Source organism: Musa acuminata, chromosome BXJ2-6, assembly GCF_036884655.1.
Source record: "Musa acuminata AAA Group cultivar baxijiao chromosome BXJ2-6, Cavendish_Baxijiao_AAA, whole genome shotgun sequence".
Classification (NCBI taxonomy): Eukaryota; Viridiplantae; Streptophyta; class Magnoliopsida; order Zingiberales; family Musaceae; genus Musa; species Musa acuminata.
The window spans coordinates 27,391,636-27,405,011 of record NC_088343.1 but is presented as its reverse complement, the minus strand read 5'-3'; the positions used below and the strand labels follow the sequence as shown (position 1 = coordinate 27,405,011).

The window sequence follows — 13,376 nt, the reverse complement described above, 5'->3', positions numbered from 1 at the left end:
ATCTTTCGAAAATAGTTTTCTTATGGGTATTGGAGCATAATTGATATTCTGAAGTATTTGTTCTATGTGCCACTTGAATTCTGTCAGAAATCGAGCTTTGGTCGATTTCACGTATTCCGTTCCATTCCTTTGGATATTGAATTCATTTAACCTTCTTACTTGAATTGAGCTAAATATGGTTGCTTGGAATCCCTGTATACCCTTGTTTTCATTTCATTCCAAATCTGAATACATTTGTGAGAGATTTGTTCCTTGCATCGTATTGTCTCGAAAAGGCACATGTACATTTTGTTGTTCCGCGTGTGCTTCCGATATATGCTACTTATTGTTCAAAACTGCCCTCTTGTACTCTGGTGTGTGGGATTGTCTGGACCTTTGCCAGAAATGGTAAAGGGTGTTATTCTGGACCTTTGCCAGAAATGGTAAAGGGTGTTATTCTGGACCTTTGCCAGAAATGGTAAAGGGTATGTGCTTAGAGCTTGCGATGCTCTGCCGGCCCCCTCTGGCTTCACCTAGACGTGGGTGGATGGAGCTCCCAGACGTGGGAGACTTTTGTCAGGTGGTCATTCAGAAATGGATCAATCACATTCTGACTGAGATCCCACTACACCTTCTGTATGTTTGATATGATATCCAAAGCGTTGGTTATTTGTTTTTGTACGTGCTTTGGATAAGAATGATATGAATGCAACGTCAAAGATGACGTTTGAGTTTCTGTTTGGTATGTGATATTGATAAGCTCCGAAATGTTTCATTTGTTATTGTTATGCTCCAAAACGTTTCATTCGTTTCTGATGTGCTCCAATTACACTATGCCCCATCTGTTATGAACCAAATATGTATGATTGAAAGGACAATTGTGATTCTGCACCTTTTGATATTATGTCTACAAATTCGTACATTCTGCCTTGTATTCTGAAACTTTATCTCTTTGGAAATTGTCCTATTTTGATATGGATATGTTAATCACTTGCTGAACTCTTTATGCTCACCCCGTTTGTTGATAAATTTTTCAGGATAGTGTACCGCTTGCTTAAATGTTAAGATTGGGTTGAGGCAGTGGAAAGTTCGAAGATTTTGGGCAGATCTTTGTTAGCATATATGTAATTGTTGTATAAGCCACTCTGCATCTAATGAAATGTTGACGATGAATCTAAACCTGTGGATTTTGTGTAAGTTAAAGGATTCCTCATGTTTAGGATTTTGGAGTGTTAAGTTAAATTCATGTAATGATATGAATTTATGGTAAACGTTGGTTTGGTGACTGCATAGACTTCCCCACTTTTGAAATTATGTTGTGGTTATTATTTTGATGAGTTGAGTTCAGATTGTATGAATTATCGAGTGATTGTGTGGTATGTTTATGAACTGCACAAGGTTTATAAATTTGTAGACTATAGAGGTAAAATTTTGATCTGAATATTTTCTTAGTGACCTCAAATATGTGTTTGGATCCTGGATTAGTTGTGATGAAAATTTTAATATTGTCGTTATTTTGAGGGGCGTGACACGGTGCAACCGCCCCAGTCAGGAGGTGCAACCGCCTGAGCTCGGTCTTCGAGCTCTGACAAAGAGGTGCAACCGCCCCTGACAGAGGTGGCACCACCCAGAGGCTCAGTCTTCGAGCTCTACCAGGCGGTGCAACCGCCCCAGTCAGGAGGTGCAACCGCCTGATCCCGGAATTCCGGGAATTGATAGTTTTGAGCTCCAAATTTAAATTGGGTTGGGGCCTATAAATACCCCACCCATTCAGCACTGAAAGAGCACAACTTACACTCGAAATCTTGATCTTTTTCTGTGATTCTTAGAGCTCAAAATTGTTGTAAAGGCCAAAAGTTCTCCTCCCTCTGTTCTTCAAAGTCTTGAGTTGTAAAGAGAGGAGAGAAAATTTCTGTAAGGGTTGTCTCCTAAGTCCGTCAAAAGGAGTGAAACTATAAAAGGGTGGTTGGCCTTCGCCTATTGAAGGAAGGCCTCTAGTTGACGTCGGTGACCTCGTCGGTGGAGGAAGCCAAAAGTGGAGTAGGTCAAGATTGACCGAACCACTCTAAATCTCGGTTTGCATTTACTTTGAGCATTTTATCTTTACTGCAAACCTCCTAAATAGCTACTGCCTTCTGCGCTTTTACGAATAAGTTTCTAAGTTCAGAGCTTTCCGAATCTGCGTTTAGAAGTAAATCGACTTTTTCGTACGATCATTACATTTCAGTTTACGTTTACGTTCTGATTTCAATCATAATTACAAACTGCCTTCTGTGCATTTATAAAACGTATCTCAAAGTTTAGTATCTTCAAAATCGGCATTTAGACGTAAATCGATTTTAATCTACGAACGTCGCATTTCAGTTTGCGCTTGCATTCTGATTTTCATCATAAACTGCAAACTGCCTTCGTAGATTTACTTTAACGTCATCTCACTTAATCTTAAGTTAAAGTAATCTTAGAATCGACTTTTACATCGAAATCGTTTTTATCAAACGAACGCAGCTTTCGATTTTAATAGTGAAAGATTTCCGCTACACTAATTCACCCCCCCCCCCGTCTTAGTGCTCTTGATCCTAACAAGTCATACCTGTCAGAACTCATTCTAACTCAATGAATTATTATCTATGTAATAATTCACTCGACTCATCGACTACGGACGTACTAGGCCATTACGCCATAGTCCCCAGACAATACAGGGGAATCCAATCCATTGGACCTGTCTGTCCTCAGTTACCATGTACCTATAGTCCCTCATCCCTCTAATATCCCAAAGACCGTATATCAAGCATGGTGCTGTCAGATCCATACGATTTCTACTCGAGTCTCACTCTAATCGGATTCTCCCGGAGAACTCTTTCTCTCTCAACCCGAATGACCCTGGCCAGGGATTTGTCTGAGCAAGAACACATGGGATATTCCTCTCATGACACCGAGAGTGGATGATCCTCTATCGACACTCAATAGCCCTTGTAAGGTCGACTACCACTCCCAATGACCAGTTGTACTAGATCTAGGACAGCCAAACCTATAAGTCTGGTATCAAAGAGTGGAGCACTCATACAGGACATCCTTGGTGTCTCAAGTCTAAGGACCAGATATAGCACTAGGACTACGGAATCGCTGTCTGACAATAAGGCATCATCAACCATCCAGCATTCCGTAAGCGGATCAATCAGTGAACTCATTCTCCAATGAGCACCTGTACTGTATCCCTAGTGTCCCTACACAAGCAGCTATGAGACCAACTGCATCCATCATATGGACGGGTATACAGCACACCAGTCTGTCCGGTTATCACGATGTCCCTCTCGAGTAACCTATGACCGGGATTATTTAGGATATGTGTTTAAAGGTGAATCGATCTCATTATCGTGATCTCATCACGATCCGATTCCCATTGCACAAATCCAAGGACATCACAATATATATATGCATTTATGCAATAGTTATAAAGTGACATATGCCAAAATATAATAAGAAAAAAGATTCTGTATCAAGTCACACGTGCCATCACTCACGTGATTGGCTTGCTGGGCACCTATGACTAGCAGTTATAGTCGGAGAAGGCATCCATGAATGACAGACGAGCGTGCCCGGCAGTCGCATCGACCAGCTGATCGATCCGTGGGAGAGGATAGCAATCCTTTGGACATGCACGATTGAGGCTGGTATAGTCAACGCACATCCTCCAGCTCCCATTAGGTTTCTTTACCAGCACAACATTAGACAGCCACTGCGGGTACTTGACTTCCTCAATGAAGCCAGCCGCTAAGAGTCATTCCACCTCTTGGCGGATGGCGAGTTGCCTATTAGGGGCTTGGCGTCATGGTTTTTGCTTCACTGGCCGTACGTCGGGTGCTATATTCAAGTGATGTTGGGCAGTCTTCGGGTCGACGCCCGTTATGTCGGATGGTGACCAGGCGAAGACGTCGGCGTTCTCCTGTAGGAAACAGACGAGTCGTTCCTGCTCCTGCTCAGGGAGTTCCGATCTGACCCGGACCGTCCGATCTGGATGATCCTTCATCAACGGAACGTCACAAGTGGGCGTCGTTGGCTCCGGGTGTGGCGTCGGTTGCTTTCTTTCCCTCGGGTCCTCTAGAGGTTGGTTGTCATTGGCCCTTTTGTGCAGCGAAACCGCTGCCTGGTAGCATCGTTTGGACTCTTGGGGGCTCCCCCAAACTTCTCCTGTCCCGACGTGGGTAGGGAACTTCACCGTCTGATGATAGGTGGAGGCGACAGCTCTGATTTTGTTGAGGGTGGGGCGGCCAAGAATGGCGTTGTAAGCAGTAGGGAGGTCCACTACCAAGAAGGTGGACATCACCATCTTCGTTTTGGGTGGCGCTCCCAAAGTCAGGGGCAAGGTAACGGTCCCTAGTGGTGAGATTGAATCGCCAGTGAACTCTATGAGCGCCGAGCAGATAGGCTTCAGGGATTCTTTGGCTAGCCCCAACTTTCGAAAGGCATCCAGATAGAGCACGTCGACTGAACTCCCTGTATCGACCATGATTCTTCTTACCTGGGCATTGGCGATCCGAGCCATTATTACTAGCGCATCGTCGTGCTCCGGTTGCTTGGAGTCTTCGGGAGGGAATGCGACCTCGGGGTCGGGGCCACGTTAGGGGGCGTCGATCATAGCGGAACGGGCGTAGGCCTTCCTCCCAGACATACTGGTTCCCCCAACCGCCGGTCCTCTAGTGATGACATCGATGTGGCGCTCCACGGGGCCCTCCGGGCGGGGTGAGGGCTCTCTGCTCTGTCGGACGTACCGGTTGAGGTGACCCCTGCGGACAAGCTCTTCGATCTGCCGTTTCAGTTCGCGACAGTCTTCGGTGTCATGTCCGCTTTGCCTGTGAAAGCGACAATGCTTGGACTGGTCGGCGAGCTCTTACGGGTTCCTCATCGGGACGGGGGCCTTGAGTAACCCTTTCTCCCTTATCTAGAGAAATATCTCCATCCGGGACGCGCCCAGAGGGGGCAGAGGAGGCGCCAAAGTGGGCAGGTCAGATCGGTTCGGCCTGCGCCTAGTCGCGGTGGGCTGTTGCCCGCGAGCCGGTTTTGGCCTGACCCTCGTGGGCTGTTCTCGCTTTTCGACCATCCAAGCCTCAGCCGCGATGAACTGGTTCGCCCACTGAAGCATCTCCGGAACCGCGGTGGGGGGTCTCTCCATGAGGGACCAGAAGAATCGGGAAGGACGCAATCCTACCATGAACGCATGCATCAAGAGAGAGGGATGAGTGTCAGCTAACCCCCGGATCTGTGTTGCGAAGCGGTTCACGAAGTGGGAGAGGGACTCGTCCTCCCTCTAGTGTAGTCCGAGAAGCAAGGCAACGGATGGTTTCGGCCGTGCGCTGGCCAGGAAGTTGAGCTCGAAGTCTCTGGCGAGCTAGTCGAACGAGGCAACCATCCCGGTCCTCAGGTCGTTGTACCACATGCGAGCGGGTCCTCTCAGGGTTGTGGGGAACGCCCTACACATCAGAGCGTCAGAGGTTCCATATAGGGCCATTTGGGTGCGGAAGGCCGCTACATGGTCAATTGGGTCGGTGGAGCCATCGTATGCGTCCAAAGAGGGGAGGCGAAAGTTCTGCGGGACCGCCTGATCCCGTATTACAGGGACGAATGGGGATCCCTGATGTGCATCCTCCCCGAGCTCTCCTCTTGACCTGCGGATCTCCTTCTGCACCTCGTCAAGCCGCTGACAGACGAGGAGCAGTTGGGCTCGCAAGGAGTCTGTCGAGGCCGAAGAGAGGGCCACGGGTCCCGCGTGGCCCCCATGGTCCTTCGTCACTCGATCCCCAAGCGGAGACGACGGGACCCGAGGCGAAGCGGGAAGCTCCAAGGGCTAGGTATGAGCTTGGACGGGCGTTTCCTATTGCCGAACTGGTCGGGCGGCCAACGGGTGCAATGTCGGAGCGACGAGCGGAATGATGGACTGCACCATACCGGTCAGAGTTTGGACTTGATGGGTGAGGTCGAGGAAGGCTTCGGATGAAATGGGCGAAGGTTCGGCAGAGGGGGCGTTGGGTGGCGACAAACCCAGGTCATTGAATATCCGCCAGTAACGCTTCGAAGTTGCGATGGGGTGTTCGTTGCGAAGACCTGCCTGCGAGGAAGGTTCTTCCGGAGCCACGGCCGGGTGCGACCCCTCGCCTACGGGTCCGATTGAGTCGGTCCGGTGATCCCTCGACATCTTTCAGGGGGCCCTCCTTCTAGCGCTAAAATGTTAGTGTAAACACTTTTAAGCCGTGGCCTCGGGGCCGACGCGGCTCGGTTCGGGTCTGGATGACGGGGGATCTCCCGGGGGGGGGGGGGGGGTTCCTCGGGACAGGAGGGGACGTCGGTTTGGATCGGTTCGGTCTGGAGATGGGTTGCCGTTTCCTCCGAGAAGGGGCTCTTCGCCTGTGCGCCCGGTGAGAAGCGCCTTATCCTCGTTCCTGCACACAGGTCGGGTTGGAAGCTTGGCCCGACCCCTCCGACGATTAAGTTAGTGATGTGGAGTGAAGAGATGTTTTTTCCTCCCCTTTTGCTTAGAACACGGGGGTATTTATACGGGAGCTTAGTGTTACCTGGAGCGCTTGTTCGCAGGGAGCAGGATCGTACCTCTGATGGCGTCTCACATTGCTACTGGCGTATCGTGAGGAGTCGAGCCTAAATGGTCGTTAATGGGCCTTGGTTGGCATTTTGGCCCATGCTGGCGCTGTCAGCCCGTTAAAGACGTGGGGCGTCAGCTGATGTTACGTGAGTCTGATCATAATTATCACCCTCATCACATATCAAGTCTAAATACTAAAGAAGATTATACGACATGAGTACAGAAGCGAGAAGCTTATCATAACTCAATCCATGAAAAAAGAAAATCTTGAAGCTCTCTTTAACGATAATAAAATTATTCATCTTAAGAAAGCAAAGAAATATTATTTTTAAAATCATTGATCTCGATTTGATATCATTCTTTCGAATGCCCGGAAAGTATATGATCTCTCTCTCTCTTGATAATCCTAATCGATTTTAATTCTATAAAAAATGAAATCAAAATTGAATCGATCCCAAATGATTCTAATTATAATTTTAATTTCAAACTGGAACTGTCATTGATTCTCTCGTTAGTTCCATTGACCGTTTGCTCGTTGCAATGGTCATTTGACCCTTTTTTTTTTGTTCTTTTTTCACTTGGCTCAGAATTGAACCAGAAATCGAATCGCATAGTACTGATTCTGATTTGAATTAGTTCGATTCTCGATTCTGCTTTTATATATATATATATATATAAAATGTGTGTGTGTCTATAAATCGTTTGCGTGAGCCAAGTTGAGTGTCGACCGCTCGGACGGTTCTTCGAACAGGGGAAGTTGGCCCCACTGCGTGACAGCCAATACGAAGCCGTTCGGTCGGTTCTTCGAACAGGGGAAGTTGGCCCCACTGCGTGACAACCAATACGATTCATACGAGTCATAGGAGGGAACTCTTACCGCAAAGGGAACGAGGGAGTTTGTCAAATCCCCGGCACCCCATTTCCACTCCCATATCGACGAGCGAGACGAAGGCGGATCGGAGATTCAAACCACAAGAAGAAGGAAGAACTTGGAAGAGAAGGGAGGAGTTTGAGAAGGAACCGGGGGAAGTGTGCTTGGGGATCGATCGGATCCGGCGGCAGCTGAGAATATGGAGATGGAATATCTGGGTATCGAGGCGAAGGAGGCCGCCGTCAGCGAGGTGGCCAAGATCCTCCCCCTCCCGGACCTCCTCGTTTCCATCGCCTCCATCAAAGCCGACTACCTCTCCCGTCAACAGGTTAGGGTCGCGTCACTCGGTTATTCCCCCCCCCGCCCACTTCTTCTTCTTGTTCTTCCAAGAACTCGCAGGATGCAGCGAGGTTTCGAAATTTGTTTTCTTTATGTAGGACAAAGAACAATGGCCGAGAATAATGATCAGTTTTTTTACTTGATAAACCCTTTGGAGTCCTTCAAGTGATTAAAGTCTATTCGGTCGAAACAACGAAAAAAGAAAGATAATGAGGGTTTCAATGGCAAAAGAAGGGTTTTTGTTAGGTTTGATAACCGAATTTTACTGGGAAGCAGTGTTAATTTAATCAGTGCCTCAGATGCCTTCAAAATGGTGCACCAAGTATCTAATTAATTTTTGCGATCTCTTTGTGCTAGCGGAGCAGGAATTTGTATTAGCAAAATTCAAAAGGAAAGATCTTGAATAAGAAATTGACAGGAGCGGGTTTTTGTTAGGTTTCGCAACCAAATTTTATTGGGAAGCAGTGCTGATTTAATCAGTGCCTCAGATGCCTTCAAAATGGTGCACGAAAGTATCTAATTAATTTTTGCGATCTCTTTTTGAGCTAGTGGAGCAGGAATTTGTATTAGCAAAACTCAAAAGGAGAGATCTTGAATAAGAAAATGACAGGAGCAGTATAACAAAAGTCTGTTGCCTAATACTGAAAATAAGTAGTGGTAAATTTGTGGAATAGAGGAGCATGTACTCCTAACTCCTAGTATGTATGCTGAAACTACTATGCTGTGACATGGATTAAAAATGGCTAATACTATGCTGAAACTACTTTTGCTGTTCCCTACACTTCTGCTTAACCTCAGTGAAAAACTATATATCACAATAGGTGCAGTAATTTGTTTATGGTCATGTTGGACTTGGTGCTTCTTTGCTTTCGAAAATTGAAAAGGTTGTCTGCTTTATAGATGTTTACCCATATTTTGTGAACTTACCATAGTTATATACAAGGATTACAATTTCGAATAATGCCGTCTGTTCCGGGCGGTACGTACCGGTCCGTCAACTGACCGGTACACGGACCGTCCGTTATCGGATGAAATATATATATATATATATATATATATTTATATTTATATTTATAAAAGGCGATGTTGCCCCACGTGGGAGAAGGATATATATATATATATAAACGAGACGACGTCGCCAAATTATATATATATATATATGTATATGTATATATATATACACCGAGCGGTATATATATATATATATGTATATGTATATATATATATGTATATGTATATGTATATATATATACACCGAGCGGTATACCAAACGGTACACCGCTCGGTATATGGTATCGTACCGTACCGAGCGAATGTTGAAACTCCGGTACGGTATGATATTTCAATCCTTGGATATATACGTTTGTTATTCATGCTTCACCATATAAAGTTTTGATGAATGTTTTTTCCACTGATTTCTATGCTTCCAGGCAAATGATGCACAACTCAGCACAATGGTAGCGAAGCAGGTAGTTTATCATGACATTCAATTTAGTGCCAATCATTACTGTTTCTTAGTGTTATTTCTAGGTAAGATTTGCCAGGCCATAGAGGATGCATTTATGACCTTGGAAGAAGTGTTCACATGATTTTTGTGAACTTTGTGGTCTTCAGACCATCAAGTAGTCATTTTGTATCTAAAATTATTGGTGTTAACATGTACATTTTTTCCTACAGGTTGAGCAGGCACATAAGGGCATTGATGCACTGGGTTTGTTTCAGAAAACAATAAACCAGATCCGTGAAATTTTTTTGTCCATTGAAAAATGTGCCTATACACATTAGGTTCTACTTTCTTTCTTATATATACCATATGAGACATATAGCTAACTATTTTAGTTATAACAAATAGGTTGTGCCAAGAATGCCAGACGTTGATCGAGAATGATGACAAGATTAAGCTTCTTAGCAATGCTAGAAACAACTTGAACACAACGCTAAAGGTACACACCTTTTGCAATTATGGTGCTATCATTTGTTTTATTTATTTTGAAACCAGAACATGCATTTTGTTCTACTCTAATATAACTCAACATCGGACAAGGGAGAAAATCCTAGCATTTACTCAGGTTCTTACTTTGGAGTCTTGACTTCTTGCTCTTTTAACATCATGGTGATCGGCTGTTTCTGCAGGATGTTGGAGGGATGATGTCCATTTCTCTTGAAGCGGCTGCAGCTCATGATTCTCTAAGGGATGACAAGGAACTCATTCACACATTTGAGGTGCCAAAATTTCTATTTAATTATAACCGAGCACACGATTTATTGACTCATGCAACTGGCTCAGTTATCACCACACTACAAATTCTGAGCTGCTTATACATTATTCACCGTGTTATTCTTTCTTTCTTCCTTGTTGTGGTGATAGAGGTTAACAGCACTGGATGGTAAGCGGCATTTTGCATTGGCAGCTGCAGCATCTCACAAGGAATAGGTTGGAAGGCTGAGGTAAAATTTAACATTTTATTTCATTTTTGGTTCAATAATTGATCAATTTTGATATGAAATTGGTCAGTCTGCTTATTTTTCTCTCCATACTACACTTAATAATTCACATATTGATGTTTGGTCAATGCATCATTATTTTTCTATTGCTATCTAGTTGATTTATTGCTGTTGCTTGGTTGGTCCAATTATTGCATTGTCGTTCTAGTTAAAAACAGGATCAAAAGATGCAAACTTTTTTATCACTTTCATTGATAAATGAGGAAGATGAATGCAAATTTATCATTAGCATTATGATCTACCTCATTTTCCTATTATTTTATGTTTGATAAAGCGTGTAGTTTAATTAGTTTCTATTATCTGATGATGCCATTGTTTTACTTCTTTTGCTTGATAGTTTCATGATGAAATTCATGTTGTTTACAGAGAATACTTTGGGGTCATATCTCCAAAGAGAATACTTTGGGGTCATATCTCCAACTTCTTTAAGCTGGCTAAGGAAAGGTAAAGGTGGAACTTTTGCTACCTTAAACTATCTTTATAAAAGTTTCAAACTTTGGTTTCATTTCTTGAAGGGAGTTCTGTCACCACCCGAGCCTGATAGGTTAACTGGCCTATCAACTTCGTTTGGCCCAAATCACTAGTCAAAATGCTTAAGTTGAAGTTGACAGTAGTGCACCGATCAGACCCTTATAAGTTAATCTTAATCTTGCCCACTTTCGATGTGGGACTAATTGAAGATGTTATAAGTTCCGCGTATATTCTTTCATGAGTTTTATATTTGAACTCTTCCTTCAAGCAGTTCTTTGAGTATATGGCATAATATCCTGTTTTTGTACTTATTTAACATTTTGAAGGGGCTCTTGCTGCATTCTTTTGTTGTACATATATGATGATGTGAGTCTACCCAAACTTTTATTACTAAAGGAGAAATTTCTTTCCCCAATTTCCTTTTCCTTTCCACCCATCTTGTGTTAGTATTAGATATAGATATCAATCTTCCTTGATCTAATAGACTCTGGTTGAGATATATCTTTTAAACAAAAGCTTCTAAGAAGGATATTTTACCAGCAGTTAGTTGATTAGATAGATACCATTGTGATTGTTTACATTTTTTTTTAGTTTTTGTGGTCTTTGGAAGTCTAGTTGCAGGCTATAGAGAACAAGAGTTTGTTATATGGATTTTTATCAATGAAAATGCATTGAATTGTCAGTTCACCATCCTCTTTTGCCACCTCATCACCATCTTCTTGTCCACCATTCATATGCCATTTTAAATCTCTTAAGTAGTCCATATCTGTTATAATGTTTGCATATATAGATATTATCTTGCTGCTCTCTGAATGTTTTAAACCAAAATAAATTGGAGCGGCTCTTTAACACACCATGTCATTCCATGTCTATTTGATTTTTTGTTCTTCCAGCTCAATTAAACAAAATGCAATGAGCTAGGCACATTTAAAGTTGTCATATACTATGTTAGACTTTATGGGACAAACAAAATACTGACATGCCAACTCTGAGAATTGACAGCTCTATGGTAAGGGTTTTCCATATATCTGGCTCTTCATATCATTTCTTACCTGAAAAAAATGAGCTACTACAAAAGAGTGAGATTAACTAAGAGAATATAACTGAAACCGAAGAACACTAAATTGTAATCTTTGTTAGCTTGTTAGCTGCACCTACTTTCACATTTATGTAAAACATGACACTACTCTGTCTCCAAAATGCACAATTGTCCTGAAATATGACAATTCATGAATTTAGTCCTATTTTGACCTATCTTACACACATTGTTCGTTCTTATGTGAAAGTAACAGAAAAATAGCAGCATAATTTGCATACCATGATTCTGATTCATAACTGACCTGAAGTAGTCTGATTAGTACATGTTATAGTGCTCTTTTTGGCTGCCAGTGAGATGATCTGTTTGGACATGGTCTCATTAATTTGTCTTAGAGCTTCCTTTTGGTCAGACCCACTTGTTTAAATCTATACAAGATACCATAACTTGGTCAGATCATTTTATATGCATACCTATTCTCTTAATTACTTTGTCTGATAGTATGAGCTTATGCTTTATGTGATTTCTTAGTTTGTTTGAAGTGACATATTCTATCCAACTTTTTATATGATTTTTTCTTGCATTGCAGTCCACAGACACTGGTGCGAGCTTTAAATTATGAATTATTGTTTCAACATGTATTGCTCCTTCCCATTAATCCTATCTTGGCATGGTGGTAATTGGCTCTGACTTTCTGGATGTTTGTTATTTTTTGAAACAGTGCTCGGATTTCTAAAACTAAAATCTTTATTGAGCAAATCTTTGAAATGCAATTAAAGTGATAGTGTTCTGTGTAAATTTCTCTGACATGTAGTCCATTTATCTGACATGGAGTTTCCACAAAGTCTTATAGCAACATTATTGCTGCTTGGGCTCTACTTGTTTCTTCTCTTCCCTTCCACTATAGCACCTCATCTTCTTTTCCCTGCAAAATGCAACCACGATTCTTGTTTCGCGTCAAACATTTTTGGCTCTTTGATCTGAATGTAAAAAATTGTTCACAAATGTTTGTATCTGCTTAAGAATGAGACCTTCATACCATTCCCTGAACATTTATATAGTCAGGCCTATGTACGTATTTTTGCCATTGCTCACACTGTCGTAGATGAACTATTGTATCTTTCCTCTAACTCCTATTTTGCACCTTTCACAAATTAACTTGCAAAATTCTTTTTTCATTGTGCACACTATTTTTATCTTAATCATACAGATAAGCTTTACTGCCTAATATTCTCATATCAAGCACAGCTGCTAACATATGTTCATGCCCATATATGTTTGTGATGACGCCCCTCTGCAATTTTAACCTTTGTTTATCAGTCCCAAGAAAATGCACTTTCAGGAAATTTTGCTGACTTCCATTAGAAAATAGTGGAAATACAACTACTGTCAAATCATTAATTTTACAGCTATTTTTGGTGGTGGCATTGACTGTTGATAATAATTTTTTTGCTGAAATGAATATGTCATCTTCTGTCATAAGTGTATAGAATGCATAAAGAAATTAATTGCTAGCACTCTGAAGCTTTGGGTTCATAAATTTTGAACATGTTTGTTACTTAAGCATTGTCAAAAACCATCAT

At 42.7% G+C, this 13,376-nt stretch overlaps 1 protein-coding gene across 3 annotated transcripts; it reads left to right on the top strand.

The window, feature by feature from the left end:
- The first annotated feature begins 7,468 nt into the window (after nt 1-7,468).
- On the top strand, nt 7,469-12,480 carry LOC135615230 (exocyst complex component SEC6-like). 3 transcript variants are annotated; one of them, XM_065113443.1, is made up of 7 exons: nt 7,469-7,770; nt 9,212-9,250; nt 9,459-9,724; nt 9,915-10,004; nt 10,150-10,229; nt 10,653-10,730; nt 12,383-12,480. In XM_065113443.1, the coding sequence occupies exons 1-3, from the start codon at nt 7,642-7,644 to the stop codon at nt 9,564-9,566; spliced, it is 276 nt and encodes a 91-aa protein (XP_064969515.1). In that variant the 5' UTR covers nt 7,469-7,641; the 3' UTR covers nt 9,567-9,724; nt 9,915-10,004; nt 10,150-10,229; nt 10,653-10,730; nt 12,383-12,480. The 3 variants fall into 3 exon arrangements, with proteins under 3 accessions (XP_064969515.1, XP_064969513.1, XP_064969514.1); XM_065113441.1 differs by lacking the exon at nt 9,459-9,724; XM_065113442.1 differs by lacking the exons at nt 9,212-9,250; nt 9,459-9,724.
- The last annotated feature ends 896 nt before the right edge of the window (nt 12,481-13,376 follow it).

What these genes read in the sequence shown, in the direction of transcription:
- LOC135615230 (XM_065113441.1), top strand. Translation starts at nt 7,642, where the DNA reads ATGGAGATGGAATATCTGGGTATCGAGGCGAAGGAGGCCGCCGTCAGC. An exon ending in GCACAATGGTAGCGAAGCAG is followed by an intron (nt 9,251 to 9,914) that starts GTAGTTTATCAT and finishes CTGTTTCTGCAG; the next exon opens with GATGTTGGAGGGATGATGTC. An exon ending in AACTCATTCACACATTTGAG is followed by an intron (nt 10,005 to 10,149) that starts GTGCCAAAATTT and finishes TTGTGGTGATAG; the next exon opens with AGGTTAACAGCACTGGATGG.